The sequence below is a fragment of the Phaenicophaeus curvirostris genome, chromosome 1 (genome assembly GCF_032191515.1).
Source record: "Phaenicophaeus curvirostris isolate KB17595 chromosome 1, BPBGC_Pcur_1.0, whole genome shotgun sequence".
Taxonomy (NCBI): domain Eukaryota; kingdom Metazoa; phylum Chordata; class Aves; order Cuculiformes; family Cuculidae; genus Phaenicophaeus; species Phaenicophaeus curvirostris.
The window spans coordinates 64597930-64620817 of NC_091392.1; the positions used below are offsets into that span (position 1 = coordinate 64597930).

General features: G+C 43.6%; 1 protein-coding gene across 1 annotated transcript in view; it reads left to right on the plus strand.

Annotated features, from left to right (window-relative positions):
- Positions 1-22888, plus strand: part of TMTC1 (transmembrane O-mannosyltransferase targeting cadherins 1) — a 145715-nt gene that overhangs the window by 92545 nt on the left and 30282 nt on the right. Inside the window, exons 10-11 of the mRNA XM_069860396.1 lie at positions 2934-3098; positions 11185-11298. Of these exons, the coding sequence (XP_069716497.1) occupies positions 2934-3098; positions 11185-11298 (279 nt within the window). The remainder of the gene's footprint in view (positions 1-2933; positions 3099-11184; positions 11299-22888) is intronic.

Sequence of the window (22888 nt, forward strand, 5' to 3'; positions counted from 1 at the left end):
CACTTCATAGGGCAGGCACATTGATTGCAGGCTAGTTAGGCTATAATTGTGGCACAGCCACAACATGATCCTAAGGTTGTCACAAGTATCTCACTAAGATAGAAATGACACTTCAGCCCTGTTCTCCTTAGCGTCACTCCTTTAACCTTACTTGTAGCTGCTTTGCAGTTTGGGGTTATGGTACATTAATTACGTGATCCCCTTCTAGCAGCCATTTAGCAACCCATGTCCCTTTGTATTCATACCTTCTGAATCCTATAGTCTTGCTGCATTTTGCTGCATGTAGATGTAGAGCCTACCTTTGAGTTACTTGCCTGTTCATCCCTAAGAGAGTCCTGTGAGCTTTTCAGCAGGATACCCTGGTTTCCATTGCATACTCCCGTATATTGTGGGTAAAGCCCTGGACTGCAGCTTCGGTGCCTTGTTTGCCAGTCCCCTGTCAGCCGAGCAAATCACTTTATTATCATGTTTCCATTTCCTGCTCCTTAAGAGGAAAATGGGAAGAAAACTCCCTTACAAAGTTCTTTGGGAACCTCTGACGGAAAGTGCTGTGTGGAGCTGGGCACTGCTGTGTATGTGTACTGTTCGAGATGAACCCTTACTCCTCTTGTAGCATGCAGCATCTCTCTGTAACCATTGCAGCAATACACTGCAGATGGTCAAGAATAACTTCTGGAAGCAGCACCTTTCTGGTGGCTGTGTAAGCTGTAATGTGGTGCTGGCTGTGTCCTGGACAAGCAGACCAAGTGTTGCTGCTAAGGCAGAAATTCCCAACAGCTGGAGCAGGGTTTGACATAAATACCGAGACATTGACGTCTGCATTTTTTGTTTTCTGGACACATTCATGATTCTGTTAGAAAAGGCCTTTCTTGAAATTGTGAAGGTGTAGGGAAATTGCTTCGAAAACAGCCTTGTGCTAAAGCAATTAAATAATATTTATGTCAGATAATTAATTCCAGGGGAAGGATGAAATTGCTGAAAGGCAAAATAACAGAATGAAAACAGTCTGCAGGTTTTTGAGGCATTTCTTATTGGAAAGGGAGGGCTTATTATTGAGATTAGCTGTTCAGATGTTTTAAGGAAGGGTCCAATAGCTGTAAAGGCTGTCTTGTTTGGCACTAGTATCTTGGTTTGTAGCTGTAAATGTCTGCTTGCAGTTAATGTAAATGCAATAAACATATGTATGCAAAAGAATTCATGGAATAAAAGCAGTGTAAGTGCCCTAAAAAACGTGTTGCAACAAAATGCAAGCATAGCTAAATAAAAAAATACTGATACTCTGTTCTGAAAAATGAGAGAACTCTGAAACAACAGTGAAGAAGTTTTGAATGATCACCAACTTTGATGTTATCTTTGGATTTATCCCCTGTGTCTATATTTTTCTCAGTGTCATATATGGCACCTGTGCTGTGCCAGAGACAGCACTGCTGCCTGGTGCTGATCGGTACATACAACAGAGGCACTTTTTTTCCCCTCAGTAAAAGCAGTTATTGTCCCTCCCCATCTGGAGGAAGCCCTGGCAATAGCAATGTGCCCAGCCCTCCAAGAGGGCCCAGGAACTGAGCCAGGACGCACGTGCACAGCTCCTCAAAGATGGGATGTTTTTCTTTTTCTGATTTCCAGACTGACGTTTGCTATATTGTGTGCTTGCTTGCAAGGCTGCCTTTGACAGGGAATTATGTTCTTAGTTTTCCTTACCTCGTTGTACTACCACTGGGAAGTTGCTTGGACAGCTCTGTACAGACTAGGAAAGCCTGTAGATCTCTGGCTGGGGAGCGAGAAGGTGAGATGAACTGTCTGCTTCCAGCCTGCCTGTATTCAAGTGTGGGATTCAGCTTAGGCTCAAGGTGTGCTAGTGGCTAGTGAGGGCTGCTGCTTCTATCCCCATTTATTTCTGGTCCCCAAGTGTTATTTCTTTCTGCTGCCTTTTTCCTTCAGGGGGATCTGCCTGGGCTAAGATAGTGTTTAAGTCTAAAACTAAATCATATGCTAAGTAACAGCATTGAAGGGTTCTAGATAAGCTAATGAAATTCCTCAAGCAATCGGAATTTAAATTCCTTTTTAAAAATGCCAAGTAGAAATTACTGAATAGACAACTGAAAGCACTCTTGTTTCCAACTCAGAGGAGCATCACTGGAAGAATTAACATAACACTTGAATTAAGGTAAATAATTACTGAATTGATTTAAAGTTATTAAGGAATAAGACTTCAGTTCAAAATGCAGTTCGCTTCACAGAAAATGTCTCAGTTACCGTGCTCAGAGAGCCATGGAAGTTCTGTGAGGGTTGCCCATGGAAAAGGCCGTGTGGGGTATCATGGAAAGACAGCAAGGAAGCTCTTCTAACCTGTCTCATCTGTTCTGGACTGGGCACTAGAAGGGCCAGGCTGGCTCTGACGAGACATGCAAGGACCAGGTAGGGTCTCCTGCCTTTTGACATGGCCTCTGCCACCTGCCCCTGCTGTGATGTTGGCTACAGCACTTGCTCTGCAGCCTCAGCTTCACATTTTTTAAACTAGACTTAATAGCGGCTGCCACTGGTTTTGTTTTGAGACTTACCTGTGTTAAAATACTTTTCACTTCTGTTCTGCTCCAGTAGTGCTCAGTATTACTGTTATTACATGATGCTTTCTTAGCTTGCTGTTCAGAAAAGCAGCTGCCTTCTGTGGGCTGGTGTAAGCCACCATTATGCTGGGTGGTATTATGTATGCTACTGTACTTCTGGCATCTGGGTCTATTATTTAGATTAATTTGGAAATTGTGTGGTGATTTGAGGAAAACTGCTGTTGAATTGGAGTTTGTTAGCCTGGAAAATACAATTAGTGCAAATACCCCTGTATTTGTGTAATAAATGCTATACTGAATGGTCTTGCATAGAAACCAGAGTGCTGGAATGTAACTTTTGGTACTTTTTCTTTTTTTTTTCCTTCCCAGTATGGGGTACTGCATCCTTTTTGTTCACGGTCTAAAAAAGCTGTCTACATACTTAAATAAGTGGAGAATTACTATTCTGACCCTCTTTGCTTTACTGCTGCTGCTCTTCTCTTGGAAGACCGTGAAACAGAATGAAATCTGGCTGTCACGAGAATCCCTTTTCAGGTATGAGTGACCATGAGAGAATACTTGCATTTTTGTATTGCTTAAAATAATTTTGTTATGTGGAGGAGTTTTCTGTAGCACGAGTCCTACTATTGATGCATTGCTGCGATTAACATTTTGATTATTATAAAATAACACCTACTTGCTGTTTTCTGGCAACTGTGCAAAACCTGATGTCAGCACTTTATATGCTTAGGCACAAACTTTGGTTCTGGCAATCACGCTTTTAGTGCACACTGTTTTTAAATAACTTCGGTTCTGTAAATTTACAGTAGTGTAACACTTTCCTTTTGCAAGACATAGCAAAAGTTCATTGCAGCCCTTCAAAACACCATAGTAGCACTATTGAATATATTGAATTTTTTATAGCAATGTTCTTAATGACAAAAATGAAATGCCACGAAGTGCCAAACTTAATGTACCATATTTCATTTTATTTGATTACTCTTTGCCAAACAGCTCTCTTTACAACCTCATTTATGTATTTTTTTTGCACTGAAACAGACTGTTTCATTTTGTGTTTTGCTAGCAAATGTATTGCATTTGCCTCCAGCTGCTTTCAGCAGTTGTCTAATTGTGAAGTAATTGCAGAAACACAGGTGATCTGCGCACGAGTTGCTTAGCTTTATTTTCTAACTTATTGGCCAGCGCAAAGTGTAATTTACACAGCACTAAAGAGTATGAAAATATTTTTTATAAGTATCCTTCGGTCTTCAGAAACACTATTGAGGATGGCTAGAGCTCTCTTAGTAGGATTTTTTAGAAAAAATCTGGAAGAGGCATTTCTTTGCTCCAACATGATTCATCGCTCATCTCTCTGAAACACTGCTGTTCAAACAATAGCAGCCATGGTGACCAGTCTGGGCTGACGAAGCGATCCCTGTGGAGCACACCTCCAGTCCAAACACGTCTGTCTTACAGTGGCTGCTCAGAGGAAGGCTGGACATCTTTCCAAGTTGGACCACTCTCTTGTTGAAAGGGGGTTGGGAAGATGCCTATTTCATATGCTGAGTTGCAGACGTCACCTGATATCGCGTTGCATGTAGTTGTGGTCACCCATGTCTGAGAATGATGAAATTGAACTGGAGTGAATGACAGGAGGACATCTCCTCCTACTAAGGACCACTCTTGGGATGATACAGGGTGTCAGGGGGTCTGTTGCAGAAGAGAGCAGTTAGGTTATGTCTGCTTAGTTGGATGCTAATAGACTCCTGTCCATCTTACCTCCATTCAAAGCAGGGTGGCTGTCTACAAGCCAGCTCAATTTCAGAAACCATACCACTGCGTCAATACAACACTGAGCTGGAGCTAAAACCCCTTGCCCCAAGGCAGGGATTCAGTGTTGCCCAGGGTAGCATGCAGGGCTTGATGGGTTGGGTTTAGCTGACTCGCTCTTCAGGTCTGGGTTTTTGGGAGCAGTTCCAGAAGGGAGATCTGCCCTGGGCTTTTGAGGAGAAGGCAAGGATATTGGTGTGCTCCTGCAGGATTAATACCTGCCCCTGAGAGCAATCAGCAGCAGATGCCTAGAAAAACAATGTAAGAATAGGACCAGCAATAGTGATGCTTCTCTCCAGTCCTTTCCCGGCTTGCAGTAATCTATAGTTTAAAGACTTCCGTAGTTAGTCAGGAGTTACTTGGTTTTTTTTGCTTTTAGTAGCCACTGATGGACTTCTTTTCCACTAATATCTCTGACTGCTTTTTTGAATCTATTTATAGATTTGGCTTCTACAGCATCCTGTGTGCTGGACTCCATTGCTAAATTATGCGATGTGCACACTTCCCTTTTGAATGTTGTAAGCCTTCTGCCTGATCATCTTGTTTCGTGTTCCCTGTCTGCTATGTTGAGTGAGTAGTGACTAACCATCAGCTTGTCACTTGTCCTCTGCCTTTCATGCCTTTACCCTCATGCCCTCACCCAAGACTGTCTCTTTTTCACTCTGAGGTCTACTGGTTTTGAACTCCCCTCATACATAAGCTGTTCTGCACTTGTGATCCTACTTGTCAGTGTTTGCTGGATGCTTTCTAACTATTATCAGTCCCTTTGAGAAGAAGACTAGAATCACTTTTCAAGTGATAAGTGCAGCACAGTAATGTAGGGCTGTTTTTTGGTTTTTGCTCTTTTCTGCTCTTCATCCCTGAACTTACACTTGCCTTTTGTGACCACTCCTAAGTTCAGGGGGATATTTTTGCAGCTCTGTCCACAGGAACTCCAGGATATGTATTGTGAATGGAAGTGTCCGATGTATAGACATCAAACTGTGTGCAGATTTATGCAGATTTAGAGTATGTGAATACACTACCTGATACTTGTGCCTGTACCAGAATTGCATTTCATCTGCCATCTTCTTGCTCAGCCTTCAATACCATGAGATCCCTCTGCAGTAATTTGTAGTTAGCTTTAATTCCTGCAACGTGATTCATATTGGCATCATCAGCAAAAGCGTTGCCTCCCTGTTTGCTCCCTTTTCCAGATTCTTTGTGAACATGTGCAGCAGCTGAAATGCCAGTGGATGTCTCTTGGGAACCCTGCATGCATTCTTCTTCAATTGTTCTTTGCTTGCTGTCTTTCAACTAGGTATTGATTCACAAGAGGACCTTCCCTCTTCTTCCATGAAGCCTTCAAGAAACTAGAAGTCTTTAGTGAGAGATTTTATCAAAAGCCTTTTTGAACTTTAAAGTATACAGCATTGATGTATGTGATGTATGTATATTTAGATTTTCATAAAAGCTTTATATAGTTTCAGTACCATGTACCTGTTGAGTCCATCAACGAACAGCAGATCTGTCCACCTAACTTCTTTCTGAAAAATACAAGGCTAATTCTTCTCTGTTGGATTGAAGTTATCCAGAATTTACTAGAACTAGTCTTTATTTTGGTTTTTTTTCCCAAATCACCTGCAGTGGAAATCAGACTTGCTGGTCTGTTGCCTCCTAGATCCCTCCCCAGGAGCCAAATGACATCATGTTCATCACTTCCTAGGTCTTTAGTGCCAGCCTCATTTAAGGGATAGGTTACATACTGCAGCTAGTAGCAGCTTCATGTTTGTTTTCCTTTGGATGCATACCACCAGACCCAACAGACTTACAGTTGTTCTTGATGTTTATTTGTTTTAAAGCCTCTTTTACTGCCACTTCGATTTGAGAGAGTGGTTCGGACTCTACCCTGTAAGGAGAGGCTCCTGTGTGGCAACCTCCTTCAGTTCCCCTGTAGTGAGCACTGGTGCAGATAATCCATTTAGCTGTTCTACCTTGGCCTTTTCTTCTTTAAGCACTTCTTTTAGACCTCCATCATCTATTTCCCTTAGGGGATCTTTGGCAAGTTTCCTGTATCTGATGTATTCCATTGTTAGCTTTGGTGGCTTTAGCAAGTTATTCCAAAAATCTCTTTTCGTCTGCTTAATTATGGTTTATGTTCAAGGTGCTGGAGTTTATACTGTTTTCCTTTTTCCTTCTGTAGCTGTGGCGTTTGCTTTTTAAAGGGTATTTTTTCATTTCTCATGGCCTTCTTTACTGTGCTGTTTAACTGTATTGGCCGTTTTGTTGTTCTTTTAAGATCATCTTTGATAGCTGTCATACATCTCTCATGAGTCTGTAATAAAGTAGGACTCTGCTTGTTGATGGGAAGGAAATGCAAAAGAAGAATAGTATAGAAAGAAGATAATATCACTCTAGGAGTGGGAGGTCTCTTTGGGGCAGAAGGAGTAGGCTATATGTAGGCTGATGAGAGGAGGGAGAAGTGGATGGAGGCATGTGCAACAGCAGTAAATTAGAAAGGATGGAGGAGGAGATAAGGAACAGTAAAGATGTATGAGGGAAAATAATAAGAAAGCAGAGCAAATCTATAGATGTGAGGAAGGAGACATAAATCAACCTACTTGGTAGTCTCTCTGTGTGTGGAATATTTTTTTAAGATGTACGTGCTGAGAGAATGTTTACTCCCATTCTTAGTTCTTCATTCCTTCTCCAGTTGCTGTTAATTACTGCTCTTCCTCTCCTCTTACTTTTTTCTCCCTTCACCTCTACTCTGCATTCCTCTGCTTGCTTGGATGTGTTTCTTCAGGGCTGATCTATCTCTGTTCCCTTGTCTGAGACCTGGGCTGTTCTGCATGTTTTCTCTAAGCTGGTCCAGGAGATGTTTGTATATTCAGCATGTTATCAGCTCTGTGCTTGTACCTTGTTTTGTCCCGTTCTCAAGGCTTACTCTGCTTTGACATTGTGTGGCAGCACTGTTGCCACCTCTGGGCCATCCTGACTCTCAGTCTCCGGCCCAGGAGCCAAGTTTTCCGGGTGCAGAAATCCCACCAGAACCTGGCTGAAAAGGAGTGGTGTGGAGGAGGAGGAAATGATGCATCAAGTCATGGGTACACAAGCATATGTGCAAGGACTAAATGAGAAGTAAATGAACCACGAGTATAAGGGGCCAAATATATAGAGATATAGATATTTGAGGCATGTTATTCCAACAGATCTCTAGAAGCCCCAAGCAGTTTGTCTTACTGTATTGGCAGGTGGGTGGGGTGGGCTTATTTGTTAAATGTTTAAGGCATTACCCTTTAGAGTGAGTGCACAGACCAGGAGGTCAGGCTCTAACCATGGTTAGTGTTAGTGTCTGAAGCCAGAGAGAGGGGAGTGAGGGCTGTGGGCTAACCTCTGCATCCACTGTACCGACCTTTTCAAGGTTTGTCAAGCTGCCATGTTTCCTGTTGCTCCTGGAAAGCATCTGCATGCCCTGCCTATGTTTGTGACGGTGCCTGGAAACCCAGTTGTAACCAGCAAACGAACTGTATAAAAGTGGAATTTCCTTAGTCAGCACTTTTCCCTCCCATACCAGATCTGCTGACTTCAGTAATGTGCAAAAACCAGCCCAGCCCCAAAGGTGGCATTCTCTGCTGTGTTATTTTGTTAATTCTGAAAGCTGGCTCAGCGAAGGAGAGCAAGTCCTATTGCATTATGTGCATCTTCTGTAGAACAGCTTGATATGGCCCAACACTGATATCTGTGAAATCAGTACAAGGGTTGGAGGCCAAGGAAAGCTGTTGGTTTTGTCATCCACAGAATAATTTGCTGTAGAGAACTTTTATTGAGCATAATGAATCCCAAAGCAGAGGAGATCCCATCGTGGTCTCCAAGGGCTCCGACTGAGGCAGGGGTGGCCTCATTTCCTTGTAAACTGAGCACTTTTCATATGGAAATCGGAGGAAATCAATGAAGCCTCTGCCCTATGCCCAGTCACTTTTCAGTACAGAACATGCACTTTGGAAAACAATTGAGGGGATCACAAAAGACTTTCTCCAGCTGAAGTGGGGTTTGGGTAATGCTGGTAATACCAGTTGTATTTTTTTCTCTGATTTATGGCTAATAGACTTTGCCTTCCCATGGAGAGGAAGTGTTATGTAAAAGGGTTTGCCTATTGTCTACTTTCCATTTAGGTCGCTTGCTGCTGTCGTAAAAGTGAAAAGGGAAGGAAATCCTCCGGAGAGGTGACGTGGGATCTTGATGGACTTGTTTCTGGCTGGAGCCAGATCGGTGCCATGGATTTTCAGAAGGGCACAGGCTAGGGAAAAGGGAGACAGGAGAGTTTGGAAAATCACATTAGAAAATTAGATTGATATTGTGAGGGACTGGGAGCTTACGGGAAGCAGAAATGGAAAAACATTGTGTTCTGCTTTGTTATTTATACTCCACCCTTTCCTGCTTGGCTTTCATTATGGACATAATTGTTTCCTCTGTCAGTGAGCAGTGTTCTTGGCTGGTCAAGAATCAATTAGCAGGAGTGTTTGCTGAAACTCTCCTAAAAAAATGCCTCCATGAACAGTGCTGTGTTTGCTACTACGTCCCACAGCACAGAGACTCTAAGCAGCCTCAGTCATTGCTACATGTGCATTTGCAAAATGAAACATCACCCTTCCCCCTGTGTGAGGAGAATAAATAGGTCAGGGAGTGCAAGCAGTTTGATGCAGAGGAGAGCGTGGTAAGAACCCAAACCAAACCTCTTTCTGCCTTACCCATGTCACCCCCATCTCCAGCAGAAGCATGCAGATGAGAGAAGCTTTATTAGTGACGTTTTAATAAATAGCACCAGCAGGATTAATAATAAATTCTATTTAAAGAGAAGCAGTCCAGAATTAAAGTATTTAAGCATATGCATCTCACTGTTAAAAGCATATCTCATTAGAACTGAAGTATTTGTGCATATGTAATGTACTCCTCACCATTTACTCAGTTTGCTCTGTTTCAGCAGGGGCTGTAGCAGAGCCAGCAACTTACTGCACGTAGCTCTGAGATAGCAGCAGTTTTGAGTGCCTGTCCATGTCTCTGCCTGTAAAGCTGATGCTGATGTAATGAAACCTACTTTGTATAAGAATTAATATTCCAGTAATGCCCAGAGGTTGTAAGTGTGTAGTTAATAGCTCCCAAGGCCAATGAAAATTAACACAGCCATAGCAGTCACACATTACTTGCTGCTGGTGCAGTATATCTTTGTGAAAACTAATATAGAAAATCATTCTCTTAAGAATAGCATCAATTAACTGATTTAATTCAGCGATTAGTCACAAAATGTCTTATTTCTATAGTGCTCCCAGTAGGTAATTTGGAAATACCTGATGATTAGGAAGCCAAATGCAAGGTGTATTTTTAATTTCAGTAGGCAAACCGTGGCTGTGTTATGTTGAACTCTGTAAGGCAGCCGTGGGCGAAGCTGTGGAAGCTCTCACAAGTAGGCATTAGTGAAGTTTGATACCACTGGCTGCAGATAACCAAAAACATACTGTATTTGCCACTGTGATTCTCCCCTGCTGTTTTATACTGAAATATCTGACAAAGTGTTTCTGCAGCTGTGAATGCATCTTCCCCATGGGAGTGTGTGCACCCCACTGTAGGGTCTATGTGCAACCCCCTCTCATCATGATCAACTTCCATGCCCATTGAAGTTAAACAGGAGAGATAGACAAGGCAAATCAACAAGACTTGGGAAATTTCTAATCCCTGCTTTTCCTGCCTGAGGTAGGAATGTCAGAGATGATGGGAGGAAAAGACAGCAGCTGGCACAGATCTGCTTGTGAGCAAGAAACAGCGCTTTGTCTGCTTTTACGTGAACAAATTCATCCATCCTTATTTCCCGTTACCTTGGGGAGCCCCTGTTTGTGTGCTGGAAAGGATTCCCCTGTTAAATGGAGTACTGACTTCTCTGGATTTTTGCAGGGGAAATGTTTCCATGGCGTACGTGCTCCTGTGATTTCTTTCTCTCTTTAACCTTGAAATGGCATTTCCTTTAGCTGAACAAGGTGTACCTTGCTTTCTGTGCTCTCAGTTAAGTAAATAATCATATGCTTGCTCTTCTCCTTTTGTCTTTGCACCCTCATTATTAATTCCAAATGTTTAATCCACTCTGTGTGGCAAGGGATGTGGAGGGGAGGGATTTTGCAGCCACATGCCCACAGGCATGTGTTATAACGCCAGAGCATGCAATTTGCCAGCTAAGGGTGAGAGTCCAATTAGCCCTCACCTCCTGTCCACGCTCAGCGCTGAGCATGCATGCTGGCTGAGGACTCAAGAGTATGCTGTGCATCCCCTCTAGTGGCTGATGCTTATGGGAAGGGTATCTTTCTGGTGCCCCCAGCCAACAGATTTAAATCAAGATTTTCATAAGGCACTAAATGACACTCAAATTTAAGCAGGGAGCCTGCTACAGTTATATTGTAGAGTGCACTAGATACTTTACCCTTTAAATATTAGCCTTTTTAGCGCCTTTCAATTGAATAATTCATTTTTTTTAAATACAACAGCATCTGGACACAGAGAGTGTTGCAGTGTTGGTGCTAGAGGTGTCCACAGTGACAGTGGCCAGGACAAGTTGAATTGCTGCCATATGTTTGTGTCCACCTGGGGCACATGGTGTGCCAGTGCATGGGGCAAGATTGGGGCTGTAACATGAATTGTGTTGGCATGAGTGCACAGGAGGTGACAAGGCACTCAAAATCCAAGCAAACTTTTCAGGAAAAGGAACTGTGAGAGGAAGATAGACCTCGGGAAGCGTGGGATAACCTGGCCGCTAATACTGTCCTACTCGTGTTCCTCTTCACAGCTCAGGAGTGAAGACCCTGCCCCACAATGCCAAGGTGCACTACAACTACGCCAATTTTCTGAAAGACCAAGGCCGTAACATTGAGGCAATCTACCACTACAAAACTGCTCTCAAGTAAGTCCCTTCAGGATCCAGTGGGGCTCCAGCTGTGCGGTGCAGCCTGCCGCTAGCCCAGCCCTTCCCTGCCAGGCACGGAGCAAGTTGCCTGCTCTTCACTCCTGGCTTTGGGGGTGGCTTGGTTTTCGGAAGCTGGGAAAGTTCCCTGGCTTGGTGTTTGCATGTCATTAAATGAGGTAGCCTGGCTTCCCTTGGACTCCACGTGTGTTTGTGTGTGTGTGTGTGTGTTTGTGTGCACACTTCAATATATGAGATAGAAATGTTACCATGGCTACATGTTGAGCAATGAGGTGTCATTTACTTAGCTGAATATATGCTGGTAAGCAGGAGGTAGTTGTCATAAATGCATTTTGAAGTTCCTGGGCCATTTATCTTAGTAAATTGCTAATGGTGCATGCCTGGAAAATGCCACTGCTGTAGCCATCTGAAGTGCAGTAATAATAATAGCACTTAGTACTTGTATTGAAGCTTCTGTCCACAGAGCTTTATGTGAACGCTAAACTAATTGATCCTGAAATGCTCTTTGCAGCAACAGTGTGAATATCATTACTATGGTTCTTTACAGGGGAAAGCTGAAGCAGGAGGGTGAATTGCCTTGCCCATAGATGCGTGGCAAATCTGGGCACAGGATTGGACTGTAGTAATATAGGACATCTCCTGTGCTATCTGTGAAGGAACCTCCTGCATGCAAGGATGAGGTCACACCCTGCAAGCAACATCCCTCCACTTGCTGTTCGTGTCAGTACTGTTAGTGGAGCTCAGCTGGTGCCTCAGCTGCTCCCCACTACCCGGGCAGCGCTCAGTGCAGCAAGCAGGTCACCCCAGTTCCCCAGACCTCTCCCATCTCGTTCTGAGGGCCAGACAAGCCCATCAGGGAAATGAATGCAGGGAAAAGGGGTGGGAGGGTGGCAAGGGAAAGCAAACTTGGAGGGTGCAGATAACATCTTAGGACATAAAAGCAAATATGGGATGGACAGGCAAGGTGAGGAGTGGCTCTGATGGACAGCAAGGGCAGAGCTACGCTCCATAGGGCACGTTAGAAGGTGCAAGAAATGTTCTTTCCTGACACATGATGTGGCAGGAAACCCCAGAAATTACACCTGTGTTTCATCTTCTGACCAGCTGTGACAAGATTATAACAAAGACCTCCTAACCCACCTGGGTTAACCTAGGAGAAAATGAGTTAATTCTTTCCAGGAAGGGCCTGAACTTGGATGAAGGAGATTTTGGGTTGGTGTTTGTTTGGGGTTTTTTTGGGCAGCATCCTGTTCTGTTTTACCACTGGCCATTTAGGAAGTAATTTAAAATAACCTCTGTCCTATTTTTTAATGTTTCCAGGAATAGCAAGTCCAGCACAACCACCAATAAATCGTACTGAAAGTTAATTACCCTGGCTATTGAAAATGTCCTCCTTATTTTAAATCTGATTTGTTTAATGTTAGCTTCCAGTCATTGTGTTTGTTTACACCTTTAAATGTCAGGATGAAGATCCCTTTACTAGAAGTCTGTTTTCCATTGAGCGATCAACTTCTCCCTCAACCTGCTGCTTGGTACACCCCACTGATGTAGCTAGTAGCATTTTCAGTGTTATGATAGTTTTTGCAGTCCTCTAGTCATTTGTGTTGCTAGTCTCTGAACTTTCTTCAGCTTACCAGAAAAGCCCTTTGCAAGTTAAAAAGAAAAGGGACTAACAAAAATTATCCAAGCTCTGCAGTGAATGTGCTAGTGCACAGAGTAGCGTAACTGCTCCTACTGACATTGACTCTGCTTGTCTAAATGGGATTTGCTGACGAAAGATTTTGCTCTTCTCTAACTCAGCAGCTCCCATTTATTATAATTATAATGCTGTCTTCTGCCTCTGCAGTATTTTAATTATAAAAGAGGCTGTTTTGAGAACTGATTGCAAATATTTTTTCAACTTTATTAGACAGTACAGTTTATGCTGATGGTACTATTTATAGAGAGCATCTAAAGCCTTGTTGGGGCTTGCAGCCACACAACTGTGGATCACAATCATGATCCTCTCTAGGTCTTCAGTGTCTCAGTGGCACTGATCCTACAGCATTAATTTAATTGGCACATTTGGAATGCGAGTCCCTGTCCTGACCTTGTGCATTCACTATCTGACCTGGCAGTGCAGACCAAGGAGTCAGGACCCTCTTGCTGGCTCCATCATTGGGAAGCTCTATTGCTTTATCCCACCACCTTGTCTCTCTGCACTTAAGCTTTCCTTATTTTCACCCCTTCTTCCCACCCCTGTCACAGGAAAATTCTTTGGGGCCTCTGTAACAGTAGAACAGTGTAAGTAAAAAGCATAGGGAGTTCTGTCAAGAATTACATTCCATGTTTACCCTTCAGACATACCCTTTCTAAATTGCCTGGGGTTGTATGAATGCCTTGCAGTCTCTGCAGCATTATGGTGGATGTAGTGGAAGACCCTGGACAGGTATCGCAGATATGAATAGATTTCATGTCCAAGCTGTTTACCAATCCTCACAGACTAATAAGGAAATGGAGTCAATAAGGACACAGACTGCCACTGCCACCACCTGGGAGCCCCTGTGAGGTAGGAAAGGGAAAGCAGCATCACCTCAATACTGGCTCTGTCTGAGGCACGTGGGCAATGACTCGTCCATCATTCCAGCTCACTTCTAAAGCTCATGCCAAATTACAGTGTAAGTCTGCTTGATCTCCACTGAGTGAGTTTAACTGTTTGCTAACAATAGTGATCCTGTCAGTCTGCACTCAGCTGCTTGAACCGCTCACAATTACCATTCCACCAATGTAATGACGCATTTCAGCACGGTGCTTCTCTGCCAGAAGTGTCAGTTGCTGTTTAGTGAAACAGCCAATTGCTCCTGTGAAGTAGGCAGGTGATGTTGTAGCTGTAACCGTGGGAAAGGATGTTGAAGTGCGCACGGCTTATGTAGTGAAATAATAGCAATTGGACTAAATCCTGGGAATGTTGGTCCCCAGTGCTTTAATTGTTTGCACTCATTCCTGCTCTCAAAGGTAGGCAGGATCTTCTGCTGGCAGGTCTTGGTGTATCTCTGATAACTTCAGGGCACGTAAATGGTGGAGAAGAAGAATGTGTTTTCTCTGACAGTGAGACTGCAGGGCAGGTGTCCAAGACAATCTCCACAATTGATCCTGACAACCACCTGTTGATGCTGTTGTGAGCCGGCTGTCAAAAAAATCACTCCTCACCCCAACCCAGGAGCCAGTGACACAGCACTTTGATTTAGGATTTGGTAATTAGTGCGATCTAGTTGTGCTGTTCGAGAGTGGGGGAAATGAACAGTGAAATGAAATGCAGAAATGGAGAACAGCATCTGAATGGATGAGGGGAACAATGAAAACAAGTTCTGTGTATGTAGGAAAAGTTCCTCCTGTACTTTGGGTTCCTAAAAGGGGAATGGAAGCAGAGCCCTTCAGAGGAGTAAGATGAGTTACTTGTACAGCGGGACCTGATGAACAGCTGTTTTCTGCAGCTGTAGCAGTGGGTTATAAACCTTTCAGCTTACCTTCAGTAAAACGAGAAAAACACACTCCTGGATTAGACTGCTTCACTGGTTTGCCTGATATGTGACCCTCAGGGGATACTTGTTGTTTTTTTTTTTCCTGGAAGAAGTAAAGGACAATAATACTCTGTCTGAGATGTCAGTTGGCCATGGATACTCTGAAAGCTGGCCTTAACGTTCTTGCTGCTGGCTCTGCTGCAGATTTGTGGCTGTTGCTAGGAATTTCAGAGACCCCCTGTTGCTGGAGATCAAACAGTACTTGTTTTGTCTGAAATAACACTTGTCTTGCCACTCTCAAGTTTGTGAGTGAGAACATGAGGTCGTACAACCTCATGCAAATATGAAGAGCAACTCTGATGTGCTAATGAAGACATTTTTTGTTGTTGTTTATAGTTACCAAGTTTTTGTCCTATTTCTCCCCAGCCTTATTTGCTTGATGCTGCTGTTGAAACTGTTTTATTGCTCCTCAGGAACACAAATGACTGGAGATGCAGAGAAGAGAAAAACAGCAGAGCCTTGAAACCCATTTTATGAACATGAGTTATTTTTTAATAACTCTTGGAGAGGGGAAAAAAATCATCTTTCTTGCTACAATTGCACTCATTCAGAATTTTAATTCCCAAAACAACTCTGTCTCAGCCTCCTTATCTTCGTGTCTGTTGCCAGGACCATGCTTCTCGTGGACAGCAGATCAATGTGGGCAACAACAGGTCGGGCTGAAGAAGGTTGCTGGGTTTCTTGCTGGAGTTGAGTAACTAAATGCATTAATAATAATTCTGTGCTGTTCAAGCTACATTTCTGTGTCCTCTGAAACATCAACGTCTAAAATGTCATGTTTGCACTTTTAGACATAAAAACATATAGATTTGGCCCTAATTAAAAAATGTCAGTGTAGTGTTTAAGTTAATTGTAGGGGAGAGGCAGATGCTGTGACCATCAAATGATACAAAATGGTAAAATCGGATCTAAGTTATTTCTTCATCTGTTTTTTGCTCAACAGAAATGAACTAGGATTGGGATACTAAGAAGGTAAAAGTGCTGGAAAGAGAGAAATACTGGCAGTAAGGCCAAGAGAGAGAGAGAAAGAGAGAGACTCAGTTTGTGCCTACAAGCATCAAGCCCTCTGGGGCAACCCAGGGTTGCTGTCTGGGATGTTGCTCTTTCCCAAGTGGGGCATGGGCAAGTGTGTGAACCGACTCTTACCACCAGTAGAATATCTGATAGTAGAGAGTCCTGCAGGAGTTTATGCACTTCAGTGCAGCAGTGTGTGCACATAAGAGGGCACGCGTGTTTGCCGTGTGCCTCTGTGTGTGTCCCTCAACAGGTTCATAGCCACAAGTTCCCCTTGGACTTTCTCTGCCAAATGCTGCTTTCTGAACAGAGCAGTAATGTTACCAGCCTGGCATTAGTGAGTTGATCCCTTGTGGCAGGCATCCTCCAGAGAAAGGAGCCTCCAGCCACAAACCAGAAACCCACGGGCTGGCTTGCATTGTGGTTCGAGGAGCTGCTCAATGCTTAGCCTTGAGGGAGAGGAAGGAGTGGGCCAGAAGGCAGAACAACCAATATAAAAACACTTGGTGCTGTGACTTGATGTGTGTGGTCTGGCTCTTGCAGAGCTTGCAAATAATACAGCTTAGGGTATTGCTCACAGCATGAAAACTGGGAATACTGGTTTGTGGCATCAAGAAGTGTCATAAGATCATGCTTATATATACTTGGTACTGGAAGTCAGAGTAGATGGTGGAGGGGGAAGGTGGATGCAAGGTGGGTACCATATTCATATCACTCACTGAGGGAATAAAATTGGGGCATAACATCACTGGAATGGGTAGAAAAGGAGCAAGCAAGGTTGCTCTTTCTCCTCACTCCAATTTAGAAATAAAGCCCTAATGCTGTAAGGGAGACTCAAGTTTCTTGCTAAGCTTTCCCACACGCCTACCCACTGAGTTTTTATATGTCTTAAATCAACAGTATCTGGGGTTGTTTAAATTCCATTAAATTGCACTCTCCATGCAGTAAAAAAAATGTGTTCATACAGCCCTTAATGTTTGTGTGCATCTGTGTGTGTGCCTTGAAAATGCCTCTCAGCATGGACTGCAGGTGGCCTTGGATACCATCTGTGATTTATTTCTGGAAAGAATTAAAATACCAGCACCATTTGTTAGCCTGTTTTTACAATGAGTCAAAAATGTGCAGCACTGCTTGGCTGTGACTGCCAGGGCTTGCATTTGCTTCTGAAAATGTGAGTGCCCTTCTGACACGTAATGTTACGTAGGTCAGGCCCTTGGAGCAAGCCCTCTAGTTAAACATTTGATGAAACATCTTCATAGAGCCTTCACATAATACTCTGTGTTAGTGGATGTTACAGACTTGAGGCAGATCATGTCCAAGCAGTCAGAAACTTCTTTTTTGTGGTGTTCTTCTGAACTGCGCTTTGACAATAGGCTTTTGGGGTAATTGGTGCTCTCCTGTATGTATATGGCAGCTGTCCTGAAGCTAGACAGAATTGTTGAGTGATTTAATAGTAATTGACGGCTGAAAAGGCTGCCTGATAATTTGAATCAGAGACTTAATGGCCTTTACAGCACAGAGCATGGGATGATGGCCAAATTACTTCAGCCAGTGTAGTTTATTTTTGAACCTGTTCTCTATGAAGTACTTACCCCTGCCTTTTTTGGGGTGTACTCTACCTCTGTTCATTTTTTCTGCTTTTTAGTGATCAAATATAAATCTATCAAGGCACAGACTTCTACTTACTTGAAAACCAAACCAGTTTCTCTCAGAGAAGAGCCCCCATCAGCTATGAGAATGGCTACTCTGTAGCCTTCCTTAGACGCTGCATTATTGCTCTTGCTACTTACATATTGGGGCTTGATGCTAAAAATCTGTGAAATGGAAAATGCTTCCTTGATGAAACTGCAAAGTTTTCTTATTGGGACAAGACATCTATTTTCATTTGCCTGAAGGAAAACCGAGAAGGGGGTCTTCATCAAGGAGCGTAGTGATAGGAAAAGGGATAATGGTGTTAAGCTGAAAGAGGGGAGATTTAGATTAGATATTAGGAAGAAATCTTTTACTGTGAGGGTGGTGAGGCATTGGAAAACGTTGTCCAGAGAAGTTGTGGATGCCCATACCTGAAGGTGTTCAAGGCCAGGATGGATGAGGCTTTGAGCAACCTGATCTCGTGGAAGGTGTAGGGACGCCATGGCAGGAGGACTGGAACTGGATGATCTTTAAGGTTACTTCTGAGCCAAACCATTCTACAAGTCTATTATTTTAATCTGGGTTATGCAGAGAGAAACTTATGGCTGTATTTTACAGGTGTTCAAGTCTACTTTTCACTTTTGACTAATGAGAACTGTAAATCCAAGAGTAAATTACTCACTCCTACAGCCATTTCTTTTTCTCTAGCCTGCTCTTCTTGTATTTATGAAAACTTTGCTCAAAGAATGACCAGGTAGTACTGATTATCATCATTCTGAATCATCAGAGACTTGCTTTTGCTGGTCCTTACTGAGGGTCAGCAGAAAATTGCTTCCCCGCACCTGTCTAAGAAGGGTACTTTGAGACTTTGTGTGAAGACTCGGCAGGAGTACTTCAGACACTCTGTTTATCCCCAGACTTTTGAATGGCCCCTTCGAGCAATTGGGGTGGTGCTGGAATGGGGCTGTTCTGATTTTACACTGAAGACTAAGGCAACCCCCAGACATCTCGGAGACAGCTGTGATCACAGATTGCAGTGTGGGGCTATACAGATTCCTCCAGCACCTATGAACCTTGGGAGATGACAGGCGTGATTTCACCCCATCTGCTTAGGTGAGATACATGTTATTTCATCGCCTCATGTAATGATTTGGCTCAAGAACTCAAACGACAGTCTCCTCTTTGCTGTGGTGTCCCTCTAGTTTCTGTGGGCTCTATGGAAGCACCTGCACTGCTCATGCTTGTCTTTAAGTCAGGCGTGTCATGAATTATTAGACCTTTGTTGGGCTTAAGCGTTTTCTGAGATTTTCAGGACTTACATGGATCCTGCTTAAATTCTTTATGTGAGTGCATAAGCAGGCAGCCCAGTTTGGTAATCTCATGTTGCCTTGGCATTGTGGGGAACATGTGAGTTCAGCAGGAAAGGCTTTATTTATTTATATTTAACTGTGACATTGTTTGACTTAAAATCCTTTTTTTCTCCTCAACTCTAACTCTTAAGCTTCTGCCTCTGCAAAAGTTTGAAAATTTAATGAAAATTCAGAAATTGTAATATTATTTAATGTGCTACAGGTTTGTTTTTTTAAATAGCATGCTTCTGGATATGTTTGTTTGTTTGTTTGTTAGTTACAAGGCTCGAAAATTCATAGGGCTTTTGACGAAAGATTAATTTACAGATTAAATCTGTTCAGCTTCTTTTTTTTTTCACATTTCTTTCCTGGTGAGGTTTTCCTCGATATTAGGGTATTGTACAGCTGCTGTCCGCTGTGTGCAGCCCATCAGCCTTGGAAGCTCACCCTGGTGAAAAGGTTTGCTGGTGGCAAGGTGCCTCCAGGCTCCTGTTCCGTGCTGGCTGGGCTGCTGTGTGTGGGGAGAAGCTGTACAGCTGGGATCTTTCTTCCTTCCACTGATCCTTGGCTGCAATATAGCACTTACTGTTTATACCAAATTGGCCTCTGGAGGTCCCAGATGAGATCAAGATCCTGCTGTGCAGGCCATTGACCGTAGCTGGAGGTTGTCATCACTGTGGGCAGCTTGTGCTCTGAGCAGAGAGGCAACGCTTTGGGGAAGGGAAGTTTTATTATTGTCACTTTAGGGATGGAGCATGGAGATCCTGAGGGACAGACTTGTCCCAGGTCACACTGGAAATTTGGCAGAAATGAGCACTGTCTCTCAGTGTCCATCTTGCAGGTGCTTGGTGCTAAAATATGGGTGACTCCTGCCCACTAGAAGGTAGAAGATATTTCAGGTGGGTTGGTGCACCCAAGGCATTTGCAGGCCCCACCACCACAGACACTTCAGCAGCAGCAGGGGGAGGACACCCTGTGTTGGTGTCTGAAATAGCTGTGGGCACTGGTGAGCACGCACCTCTCCTCTGATTTCTTAAGCTGGACTTCCATCAGGACATGAAATGTTCCACGTAGCACCAGTGAGGGCCCTAATGGAACCTGTAGAACCACTCAGAGACACTCCGAGAGCCCCTGGCGACATGGGGGTGTGGGATTGCTCCCTGCTTTATTCCTTGCATTGCATCAAGTGCTGAGCCAGAGCATCTCATAGCTGAGTGCGTGGAAGTGAGTGTGTGGTAATACCCAACACGGGGCCGTGCTATGTACAGCCAGGAGTCTGTTTGCTTTGTCATGCTTTCCCTGAAGAAGATTATGCCTGAGGCTTTCAAAGGAACCTAAAAGCATAAGATCTCTTGCTTGCCTGACTTTCAACAGGATTTCCATTTAAAAAAAAAAAGATACAAAAAATCCCAACCTTCCACAAACCGTCTGCCAAGCTGAAGGGTGTTACCTTTGAGGAAATACAGGTGCAACAACTAAAATTCTTGAAGAGAAAACCAGCTGCTGCTTAATATTTAAGGATCATTTCTTCCTCTGTAGAAGGAATTCAAATGCTGCAAAGTGAAGGTGTTTTTAAGAAAGACATGCGATCTGTCTCTGTGACATACACATCTCCACATCATGCCTGGAGAACAAGTCTTACGAGGAGCGGCTGAGGGAACTGGGATTGTTTAGCCTTGAGAAGAGGAGGCTGAGAGGAGACCTTATTGCTCTCTACAACTACCTGAAAGGCGGTTGTGGAGAGCAGGGAGCTGGCCTCTTCTCCCAAGTGACAGGGGACAGGACGAGAGGGAATGGCCTCAAGCTCCACCAAGGGAGGTTCAGGCTGGACATCAGGAAAATGTATTTCACGGAAAGGGTCATTGGGCACTGGCACAGGCTGCCCAGGGAGGTGGTTGAGTCACCTTCCCTGGAGGTGTTTAAAAGACGGGTGGATGAGGCACTGAGGGGTATGGTTTAGTGACTGATGGGAATGGTTGGACTCGGTGATCCAGTGGGTCCTTTCCAACCTGGTGATTCTATGATTCTATGTAGAGCAGCTCTTGGAACAACGTGCCACACTATCATGAGGCCATGGCCCGAGTTGTTACCAGTGTTCCCTGTAGGATGACTGGTCTCAGAATTACAAGAAGTCAAGTTTTAATTTAACCTGACATAGAGCTTTGTTGAGAGCTTACATAAATACATGAAAATGAGTGTGATATAATATTAAAATTGGAAAATTGGCTTGAAATAGTATACTAGAATAAATATAAAATGGGCAGTATAAAAATTTGGCACAGATGAAACATTATTCATGTAATGTTCTGACTGTTGTTGGCAAAATGATGTCAATAAAATGCTACAGTATATGTTGGAATGGGGCAAAATGTGCCTTAAAAAAAACAAGTTGCCATGCTGCCAGCAAGTAATTGGGCTTTCGTAATTAAGGCCTGACTCTGCGTGCTTAATCTGGCTAAAGGAAGCCTCGTGGATGCTGAGCGTGCAGTAGAGTCGTATAGATGCCGGCAGAACCGAGAGCAGGTAGCAGGGAGGCATCCTGCAGCATGGAGTATTGGTGAGAGCAGGTCTGTCCCAGGGCTCTTCAGCCTCTCTTCTCTTCTGCCAAGAGAGAGACAACACAGCCTGTTTTCTCATGATGGTGCAGCAGTGGTAATTAATCACAGCTGCTTCAAAGGGGGAGCATTCCCTGTGAGTGCTAAGTTTAATCACATTCTTTAATCAAAAGATGTATTAACAAAAAAACAGGCACACTAGATCTCCCCAGCTGATTCAGTTGCAGATTTTTCTCTCTAGAAGTGAGTATGCTTGGAGCTCCTTCAAATATTGAGCAAGATGATGCTGGCAGGGTTTTTTTCTTTCTTCTGCTGCCATGGTGTGGCCATTAGGTTAATGATGGCCAGTGTTACTTACAGCCTTTATAATGGCTTTAAGGTCTCATGTTTTAAGTCTCTGAGAATATGCTTTTGACAGGTTTGTCGTCAGTGCTTGGGCAGTTGTGAGGGGCTGGGCACTGGACTAGGACATCACGAAGAGTCACCTTGGTGCATGACGTCTCACAGCTGTCCCACCTCAGAGAGGTGGCTCTGGACTGCTTCTGATAACCCCTTATATCATGTAGTGGCTGCAAGGAGCTGCCTGGACCCCTGAAAGCCAGCATTGCAGCCCTTCCCGTGCTGTTCCTTGCAATTTCCCAGTCCAGTTGCATGTTAGCCTGGCCCCATCCCCTTTTGCTCTCTGCCCTTGCACAGCAATGGCTGGTTGTGGAAAACCCACATAACTCTCTTAGGAGTGAGATGCGAGTTGTTACACCTTTTGTCCCCTGAATGCCTCTGGTACCAGCCCAAGGACCATTTAAAAGCAGGATTGAGAGCAGAGCTTGCCGCTTGTTTAAGTGGTCTCCCTTGAACTGAATTAATAGAATTAAAATTCTATAATTCTTTGTGGATTATAGGTTGTAGCCATGACAACAAATTTCCTCCCTTTCTCTTTTTTTCTGGAATTGTCTTGTAGTTCAGATGTGTTGCTAAACAAAACCCCTCAGGTTTTTGGGGTTTTTTGTTGGTGGTTTTTTTTTTTCCCTAAACTAAAGTCGCAGTAATAGCAGCATTACATTAAAAAGCAAAATAAATGGTCATCAGCATTTTGATGACTGTGTATGGTTTGTGTCTGGTATCTTCTTGTGAAACTGGAAATCTCTTGACTGTGCAAGTCAATAAGGCTTTTGTTCAGTGGTATTAGAAGGAATGTTCCTAGCCTGAAAGAAGTGGGGGTAATTACTACCAGGAGTTCTTCTGCAGTGTATACCTGTGATAGTTAAAGGGAAAGCTGCTTAAATTTATTCTGGCAATTGCAGATACAGCGCTGGAGGAATCATTTGAATTATTCATTCCGCAACAAGGAAGCATCCTACTTATTTTCCCTTCAGAAATGAAATCCCAGTCTGATTTAAAATATACTTTTATAGGTTAGTTTCTTTTTTTAAAAGTAGCTTTGCCATTTCAAGAGTTCTAT